At 33.3% G+C, this 10770-nt stretch overlaps 1 protein-coding gene across 1 annotated transcript; it reads left to right on the top strand.

Annotated features, from left to right (window-relative positions):
• The first annotated feature begins 253 nt into the window (after positions 1-253).
• LOC143057028 (heat shock 70 kDa protein 12B-like) lies at positions 254-10656 on the top strand. The gene is made up of 5 exons (XM_076230256.1): positions 254-334; positions 1558-1885; positions 2465-2683; positions 5772-5925; positions 8730-10656. Exons 2-5 carry the CDS (start codon positions 1580-1582, stop codon positions 9773-9775), a joined length of 1725 nt encoding a protein of 574 aa, XP_076086371.1. The 5' UTR covers positions 254-334; positions 1558-1579; the 3' UTR covers positions 9776-10656.
• The last annotated feature ends 114 nt before the right edge of the window (positions 10657-10770 follow it).

The following is a 10770-nucleotide window of genomic DNA, read 5'->3' as shown; positions in this document are numbered from 1 at the left end:
TGATTATTCCTATATGATGGGTCCACTATTGGAAATAAAAATATATCTTATCTTATGTATGCTTGGCTTTTGTATAGATATGAAATTGTAACCATTATTTCGCCCAAAACACCACACACTATATAAAAAGTGTAACAGTGTGTTTTTATCTTTTTTTATCAATACTAGTTATTTAAAACCAATTATAATCTTGAATAGGTTAATTAGCATGTCATTAAAAAGACACGACGCAGGCGTATCTGTATTTCCCTTCCTTATGACTCCTGTGACATTTTAGTAAGCTGCTCCAGAGTGTAAACTTTTGGCTCCGGCGCAACTGTTCCACGTTAATTTGGTAAGTTATGCCAATTCCCAAAAGCTATTAAATCAGTTCAATAAATAAAAGTGTTGTTGAACAGATTTACTTATATTTTTATGAATGCTGACTGTTTTACTTATGTTTTTAATTAGCCAAGATTGAAACTAAAGCATACTCATCTAATCTGTATCACAGTCAAATTGAATGTTGATTTCTGTGATTTTTGGTCGCACACTGCCTGTTTGTTTTGGTGATTGACACTACTGTTCCATGTTATGGGCGGAGGGGATGAGCGCTCACAAACATGTTGAATCTCGCCACATTCTTTATGTGCTAGTCCCGAATCAGGATCATCCATTTAGTTCAGTTGTTGTCGTTGGTTTATGTCTGTCATATTTGTTTTGTTTTTTCGTATATATCTTTGTTTTGAGTTAGGCCACTATTTTTCTCTTTTGAATTGTTTCACATGCATTTTTCATATCAGGGCCTTTCATAGCCGACTATACGGAATAGGGTTTTCTCATTGTTGAATGCTGCACGGTTTTCCCATGACTTACATCCACTTCATTTGATTTTTGGAGGTTGTTTACTGGCAATCCGACCACACCTTATTTTTATATTTTGTCATAAATAGATTTGGTGTTTTTACTGTCTTCTGATTGGTTAGAATTATTAGTTTTATTTTCAATGTTGTCAATTTTGATGGCGACACGCCCACTCTGACGTTGTGTATTCATACGCCAAAATGTGTGTACGTTGTTATTGTTAATATAAATAATATAAAAAGTTCTTTGAGCCTTATTTTTGATAGAAATTTATTTATAATGAATGGCAATAATTCAATGTGAAGAGTCAAAAATTAGTTTTATGGTTCAATAAATTCAAAATAGATAATAGCCATTCATTAAATGTTTTGCATGCAGTAAGATTTGAACCAAGATATTAATATTTGTTGTCTGTATATATTTATTTTTTCATTTATTGTGTTCACTAATTATTAGTGTACCGAGAAATATTTGCGATCCTTTACACTATCTTTCTGTAGTAGAAGTAATTTTTCATATATCTCTTATGTATTAACAAAACCAAGGCGGTAACACATTTTTTTCATCTGAAAGGATGTTTATTGGTTATTCTTTAGCGTTTTTAACTTTTGCGCGTTCTGGGAGTATTCCATGCTGTGGTTCGGACGAATAAAAGAAATACTTTTATTATACGACAAAAAAAAATTTTTTAAATCCTGCCGGTCTCTTTTTCAGATGATATCTTAAGCAAGATAAAATGGCCTCCGACCATCTCCTGGTAGCAGCTATAGATTTCGGAACCACTTACTCTGGTTATGCATTTTCAATGAGAGGTGACTTCAAGAAAGATCCTCTCAAAATCCACGCCAATCAAGCTTGGAATGCCGGTGGGAGACAACTTCTCTCATTAAAGACACCTACAGTTCTTTTACTCGACCAGGACAAGAAATTTGTTTCATTTGGTTATGAAGCAGAAAACCAGTACTCTGATTTAACGATGGATAAAGAACACGATGAATTCTATTATTTTCACCGATTTAAAATGAAGCTCCATAAAAATAAGGTAATTGATATTATGGAAGTTACACTTCGTTAATTCATTCTGGTGAGAGGTTTAGCTAGTTATAAAACCAGATTCAATCCACCATTTTCTATATAGGAAAATGCTTATACCAAGTGAAGAACATGACAGTTGATTTCCATTCGTTTGATGTGTTTGAGCTTTTGAATTTGACATTTGATTAGGGACTTTCCGTTTTGAATTCAATGTTTTTGTTATTTTACTTTTTTCATTTGCGAAAGTCAATACATTTCACTAATAGGTATTTCAAGAAATTACAGCAAGTTAGGTAGTGAAGAAAACATTATCTCTTCCATTGATCAACATAAACAAAAACAATATCAAGTCACATATGGCATCCCTATAATATCAAAACACAAAGAGATGTTGTATGATGCCAAGACAACTATGAACAAATATTTGCAAAAATTGTAGAAAGCCTTTTGACTGTCTTCCAACAACGTTGATACATTTGCGAGGATTCTAAATCCGAAAGGATTTGCAGTTTTTGCGTAGAATTGTGGTTTCGTAGGGCATGAAAATAAAATGGCCTTTGTATAAAGTATATGATCTTGTTTATAGCATTTGTCAACAGCCTCAATAATTGAGGATTTAACTGGGAAATCAGCATTAGCAATAGATGTGTTTTCTTTGTCTATACGAGCCCTGAAGGATCATTTGATTGATACATTAGAAAAAAGAGGAACTACAATGACAGTCAAAGACATACGATGGGTACTTACTGTTCCGGCCATATGGAATGATACAGCAAAACAGTTTATGAGAAAAAGTGCTGAAAAGGTAACGATAAAATATATTATTACGGGGAGGGTTGGGATCCCGCTAACATGTTTGACCCCGCCACATTATTTATGTATGTGCCTGTCCCAAGTCAGGAGCCTGTAATTCAGTGGTTGTCGTTTGCTTATTTGTTGCATATTTTGTTTTTCTTTAATTTTTTTTACATAAATAAGGCCGTTAGTTTTCTCGTTTGAATTGTTTTACATTATCTTATCGGGGCCTTTTGTAGCTCACTGTGCGGTATGGACTTTGCTCATTGTTGAAGGCCGTACGGTGACCTATGGTTGTTAATGTCTGTGTCATTTTGGTCATGTGGATAGTTGTCTCATTGGCAATCATACCATATCTTCTTTTTTATATATGTCAGAGAGAATGTTCTGAAATTGAAGTGTGACACAAGTGGACAAGTGGACTAGTTTACTCTTAAAAGAGGATGGTTTACCTAGCCTAACAATGACTTCACGGTTCAGCTAGCAAGTAAGCTAACCAAAGGTATTGCCTTTAGCTACATACTCACCGAAATCTGCTTTAAAAATTATAAATGATTTGGACACTTAGGATCAACTCCCTCAGTCAAAACTGACATGCATTATATGAATCTTGTTACTATTTATTGTCTTTTTTTGGTTATAAAAAACCCTTCAAATCTTTCGGCTCTTATGCATCCTTGCCTTTCAAAATTACAATTCAGCTTTCCTGATGACAATAAAACCAAACAAGCGCTATGAACGCATGAGATTTATATATTTATAGAATATTGGATCGGTGTTTCTCTAACTCTTATATTCTTGTAAGGCCTTTGTTAGTCTTGTATTATTTTTAATTTTAGTTTCTTGTGTTTACAATTTGGAGTTTAGTATGGCGTTCTTCATCACTGAACTAGTGTATATATTTGTTTAGGAGCCAGCTGAAGGACGCCTCCGGGTGCGGGAATTTCTCGCTGCATTGAAGACCTGTTGGTGAAATTCTGCTGTTGTCTGTTCGGGTTGTTGTCTTTGTGACACATTCCCCATTTCCATTTTCAATTTTATTGTAAACTCTAATAAATCTTTTCGTTGTTTTTTTCTGTTATTTCGTCATGATTTACTGCTACACATATGAGACCTAATTGGGTAAAGTCAATGTTGTGAAACATCCCAGCAGTAGTAAACACATTATGAAAGAATCATGGAAATATTACAATAAAATTGGATGAATCAAGAGATTGAGCAATGAAACAAGTACCTGATTAAAGCCCGTTCTGAAAATTGTTAAGATTTTAAAAACTAGTAAGGATGATTATCACAGTAATTGCAACTGTATTTCATTTTTTGATAGTAAAAAAAAAGTTTAACATAAACAACATTACCCGACTTTATTGGATACCTATAGTATAAAAAATCTAAACACTCTTTGATAGTACAAAACACGTACTTCTGATCTGAATAACAGGACAAATGTGTTATCCTATTATAAATTAACATACTTTTTATTATTCAAAAGAAAGTTTCAACAAGGTTTCAAAAGTGATCCCACATTTTCAAGCCTTCGTTTGATACACAAAATCTACCAAATATTTCATCTATTGACAAAAATACCGCTATGCTTACGAACTATTTTCTTAAAATATTTACTACTTCCTTGTATGTTCTTTCTTACAGTGTCCAACATAGCTTTGTTTCATTAAAACAAAAGGCAAACGTTATACAGACAGCTTGTTTGTTAGAGAAATGTGTAAAAAAAACCAATAAAAACAATCATCAGAAAATGAAATTGTCAAGATGGTTGATATTTTTGAAATGTAATTTCTTTCTTACAAACTATACATGAAAGTCATATTTTGAGGCTCAAGCTGTTTATTTTTGTCAACGTTAAAACCATTCTGAAGCGTACGAAAGTTATAAATACGTCTAGAATATTATGTTTGACATCGTGAGTATACATATGACATTGTTTAGTTGCTAAAGACAATGCAACGGTTTAGTTGACTTTTTAATTTATGTCGTTTATGTCATTTATGTCGTTTATGTCGTTTATGTCATTTATGTCGTTTATGTCGTTTATGTCATTTTACACGTGCATTTTACGCCAAACTTTGTTAAATTATAATATGCTGCATTTCGTTTTACGAAGACCAAGCTAAGCTTAACATACAATGCGGCTATCTCCTAAATTGACAATAATGGAAGACCGAGAACAAAACTTTACGATAAACGAGATGATTTTTGTTTCCAATTTGCATTTTTATATATAAACATTCCAGCAGCGCGCTGCGTGTGCATGTATTGTATAAATCACCAGTTATTGGAGAACTAGCATTTTTTCTACTATGATCACCTTAAAAGAGGGTTGCTGAGTAATTGAAAGCTATTAAACCAAGAGGTCCAAAGGGCCAAGTTAAAGTTATTCCTTCTGTAATTTTATGGACATAATCGGGGTCTTTCATCCCTTTCAGAGCACCGTATATAACCCCTGTTTTGCGTTGGATTCGTATTGTTCGGTTTTGTTGTATTGTCGTCTTTATTATTTCTCTTTTTTTTGCAATATAATTTTCATACAAACATTCAAAATGATAAATACACAATGATATTCTATTAAAGTAATGCCTTGTTCACACGTACATTTAATTCGAATTGAATTCGAATGCGAATGCGAATCGAATTCGCTAATCGCGTTCACACACTCTTTTTTTTTAATTCGAATTATCCAATTCGCATTAGAAAAGTTAACGTCGTTTGAACAGTAAACCGAATTTACATGTCGCGCATTGCAATTCGAATTAGAATTGACGTTAGGACGTAACTTAACGTTTCGTTTGATGCGAATTAAACTAATTCGAATTAGTTAATGCGAATCAAATTCGAATTACGTGTGAACTCAGCATTAATTGATGGTTTGTGATTAAAGCATTCCACCTATAATTGTCTATGACATCTGAATGACTTTAGTTGTATTGTACTGCAGGCAGGGATACCAGGTGAATTTACTGATTAATATGCATTTGTACACAGCAAAACTGAAAAAAGGACTTCTTTGTCCAGTAAAACTATTTCACTTCCGTATGCATTCATATAGTATTGTAAGGACGATATACTTTGTATTCTTGAAGGCAGGGATACCAGGAGAAAATTTACTGATTGCTTTGGAACCTGAAGCTGCTTCTATATACTGTCAATATCTTCCAATAGAAAAATTAAAGGGTGTAGACGGAGAATTCACAATGGCTGAAGTTGGAACGAAATATATGATCATAGACTTAGGAGGTAAATATTTACATGTATATTTATGTATAAATACAAATAAATACATTTTCGCACACAGTCAATGCACTCTAGCTGTATAAAACGATTTGAAAAAAAGTTTATCTTATCTTGTTATTGTGTAATGAAGTTACTTAAACCCTTGTTTAGAACTGTCCAGTACTTTCAGACAAGAAAAATGATTCAGTGTTGAAGTATTTATCGCTTGTAAGGTATTATTCTTTTTTCTCTGAAAATTTTCTTTCTTCTTAAATAATAAAAAAAAATGCTATTGTAATCCAACTATACCATACGAGATGATGATTATTATTTAAAGTGTAAAAACACCCATCAAGATAATTTTAGACAGTATTTTCAATTTAAATTTCTAGTCAATAACACAAGTTTTGGTGTTTTTTTTCTTGTTGCTTGTTTCTTTTCCATGCTGTGTTTTGTGAATTTATTGATTGTCTTTTTACATTTATTTTGTGGTCCAAATGGTGAAGCTATAATCATGACTTCGTAAATATTACGGACGCCATCACGAGTTTATTGGTCGTTATGGAATATACGTAATACAGATGATATCGTATTTGTTCCTTATGTCGTAACTACAATCCCCTTCCCTTTTCACCAATGTGATCTACCTAATTATACTATTTACCGGATTTGTAACAACATAAGCAACACGACGAGTGCCACATGTGGAGCAGGATGGGACATCTGAAATCACCCCTAGTTTTGGTGGGGTCCGTGTTGTTTTTGTACCCTTTTGTGACATTTTGTTCACGCCTCATTGTCAATATAATGGAAACTGATGCGACTGTCGTACAAGTGAAAGATTTAGCGCTATAAAACCATGTTCAATTCACCATTTTTTACAATTAAAAAATAACTGTACCAAGTCAGGAATATGAGAGTTGTTGTCCATTCGTTTGATGTGATTTATCATTTGATTTTGCCATTTGATTACGGAATTTCCGTTTTGAATTTCAGAATTCAGAGTTCAGAATTTTTGTGTTTTTTTTTTTTTTGTATTATGAAATTGTCATTAAATTGAGAATGGAAATGGGGAATGTGTCAAAGAGACAACAACCCGACCATAGAGCAGACAAAAGCAGAAGGTCACCAACAGATCTTCAATGCAGCGAGAAATTCCCGCACCCGGAGGCGTCCTTCAGCTGGCCCCTAAACAAATATATATGCTAGTTCAGTGATAATGAACGCCATACTAAACTCTGTTTTTGATTTACGAGCTTGAATATCAACTTGGTATCTTTCGCCTGTTTCTACTGATACAAAAAAGCACAAAACCATTGCTTGCAGTGTCCAATATATATCAGAATACTGAGGAAAATGAATTTATATAATGAGTGAGAATAGTCAAGCAACATATCATTATAAAACACAATACAAATCAAAAGGTGGTGGAAATAAACTATATATGTTTTTTTTTATTATTATTACAATAACTTATCTTTTGTTATGTTTAAAAAGTTGTTGTTGTTGAAATTCAAAATTATAAAAATGTTTTGTTAAAATTGTTTCTTTACTCAATACATTTAATTATCAGCTTGTTCGAGTGTCGGATCTGTCCGTGAAATGAAAAATTATACTTTACGGTTTTCTCAGGAACTACCGAAGAGAATTACCTCATATTTGTCAATAGCCTTATAGTGATGACTTGTAAGGTTTTCGCTCTTACCGGTTTGCCAGGACCGCGTTTAATATCGTAGCTGCTACGTAGTGCTACGTAGATTTTGACTATTGAACGTGTAGCTATAGACTAGCTGCTACGTAGATATTGATAGCAGCTACGTAGCCGATACGATATTGAACTCAACCCAGGTAACCTCGTGCTGTTTACTAAAACGTTCAATTACAAATTAATAGTCATCACCACAGCACGTGCTAGTGCATGTTTTATGTCGTTATAGAGTCCGTAATCTAATGTTAAGGTTCCACTAAAGTCAAAATATAGGACACTTCATAAACATCTAAACTTTCCCGGTATTTTTCAACCTATAAGGAATAAAGTCATAAACTATGAGAACATATGTTCATTTAAACATACTTTACATATACACATTGTGTAAATTGTAAATAAACTTGAAATTGTTATGTTGTGGCCAAACCGGTTCTTGGGGTTAACACTAAATTTTCTAAAAAATCTGCAGGCCTGCAAGACGACTTAATTTGCTTAAAATTGGTATGGACGAATACTGTTACATGTAATGCAGGGCAAGCGGATGTTGATTTTTTATAAAATGTATTGATTTTCGAATTTCAGTTAATTTCATGTATCTAAGTGAACGAATATCGAAGGTACAATACAGAAATTGGACAAATATGCCATTAAAACATATGTATGTGACAAATCAGCATCCGCTTGCCCTGCATTACATGTAACAGTATTCGTCCATACAAATTTTAAGCAAATTAAGTCGTCTTGCAGGCCTGCAGATTTTTTTGAAAATTTAGTGTTAACCCCAAGAACCGGTTTGGCCACAATATAACAATTTCAAGTTTATTTACAATTTACACAATGTGTATATGTAAAGTATGTTTTAATGAACATATGTTCTCATAGCTTATGACTTTATTCATTATAGGTTGAAAAATACCGGGAAAGTTTAGATGTTTATGAAGTGTCCTATATTTTGACTTTAGTGGAACCTTAACGTTGAAAGAGTAATTCTTAGTACTTTGTGGCATATTGGTTACATGATCGAACCAAGACAATTTACTTTTTAGGAAATACATGTTTTTTAATATACTAGTATATATTTTACATACGATATAACAAGAAAGTGTTTTCATTAATGCAGGGGGAACTGCAGATATAACTGTTCACGAAAAGCAAGAAGATGGGAAACTAAAGGAATTGTGCCAAGCAACCGGTGATTCATGTGGTGGAACGTCCATCGATAACGAATTTTTCCAGATAATGGTGAAAATTTGTGGAGAACCTCTAATGAATAGTTTGTCATGGAAGGATCCCTCAGCTTATCTGGATCTGTTCAGAGAATTCGAAACAGTAAAAAGAACCGTACACCACAATAAAACGGGTAAAATGAATTTCACTGTTCCTTATGCTGCTTTGAATGACTTGTGTAGGGTAAATTTTGGAGAAGATTTTCCTGCCACTGTTAAGTCTTGTTCCCTAAGCGATAAAATATCTCTCCGAGGTGACAAAATGAGGGCGGAGGTAGATGTTGTGAAAGCACTGTATTCGAAATCATCTATTGATATCATCAGTCAAATAACCAATGTTATCAAACAATGTGAAGGGGTTTCTATGCTGCTTCTAGTAGGAGGATTTTCGGAATCGGACATGCTTCAGCATGTCATACAAAAGGAATTCCCAGACAAACGAATCATTATCCCTGAAGATGCAGGATTGTCCGTGTTGAAAGGGGCCGTACTTTTTGGTCAAAATCCAGGTTATATAGCATCACGCGTAATGCGATATACATATGGCATTCAAGTTAAAAATAAATTCAACAAAAATATTCACGACAAAGCAAAATTAGAAATTATAGATGGCGAAGAGAAATGTAAAAACTGTTTTAATATTGTCAAAAAGTTAAACGAGGACGCTTCACCGGGAACAATAGTTAAACAAGAATTCAAGACAGTAAAACTCCAAAAAGCATTAGCTGTCATTGTTTTTGTGTCTAAAAAAGAAGACCCAATGTATACTGATGAACCAGGGTGCATGCAAATTGGAACTTTCAGAGTTAAAATACATAATCCATCCGAAAAAATCCGTCGTTTTGATGTAGAATTTCATTTCGGTAACACTGAATTAACAATAAACACAACCGAACGGGGAACTGGACATTCAGAAACCGCAATGTTTGACTTAGTGTGATTTGTACTAGTGTTAGAACTTGTATTCTATAGCAAAAATTATTTTCAATGATAAAAAAAAAAAGATTAAAAAGTCAATTGTTCATGAACAATTGAAAGGTCTTTCCTTCTTAGTTAAAAAATATATGGTTTCTAAGGACTTTTATTTTCATAACAAGTGGTTGCTAAGGACAAAAATCATTCCTAAGGATAAAAATATTACTACCAGTATTAAAAATGTCATATGTACTATTCATAGTATTTAAAGTTAAAAAAATAAGTGAGTGCTAAGGACTTAAATGTCATTGTTAGGGACAAAAATGTCATTTCCAGTATTAAAAATTTCATATTTATATTATTCATATCCTTCTAAGTTCAAAAATATATGGTTGCTAAGGTGTTTTATCTTGTTGCTAGGGATCTTGACATCTGACCTTGACCTAATTTTATAGATCTTATTATGCTGAACATTTTTGCAATTCAAAGTTTTTTTCTTTCTCTAACCTCTTTTGAGTTATAAGCGAAACATCATAATTTCGGACCCGAAAAACAGTTTTCGTGCCCTAGGTCCATAACAGTCGGTCCAATAATTTTGAACCAAACATAACAAATGTAGATCTGGACACGACAGTCACACATTTTCTTTGTGATATTTTATCAGCCATCTTTTACGGTTATTGAGTAAATCCGATAACAAGCTAAGGTCAAAATCTAGGTCATGACCTTGACCTTTGAACTAAGGTCAGTTTTCTTAGTCACGTAAATTGATGATCATTGGTGAAGATCCTAGGTGGCTACAACTTACGGTTTCTGAGTTTTAGTGGCCAACCGACATTGGTTAATTTTCGAAGGGGCATAACCCTACCAATGAGTCGTTGAATCTTTTCCATCTATATGTAACGAAGAACCGTTCCTGAACAAATTCCACCCTTTGTTTTTTTCTACCTAGTTAGAATGATAACAAGGTTTTCGGTGTTAGGGGAGATAACCCCTATAAAGGAAATGTAACGGGGTCGT

Source organism: Mytilus galloprovincialis, chromosome 13 (genome assembly GCF_965363235.1).
Source record: "Mytilus galloprovincialis chromosome 13, xbMytGall1.hap1.1, whole genome shotgun sequence".
In the NCBI taxonomy this organism is placed as follows: domain Eukaryota; kingdom Metazoa; phylum Mollusca; class Bivalvia; order Mytilida; family Mytilidae; genus Mytilus; species Mytilus galloprovincialis.
This window is presented reverse-complemented; position numbering and strand designations above follow the sequence as displayed.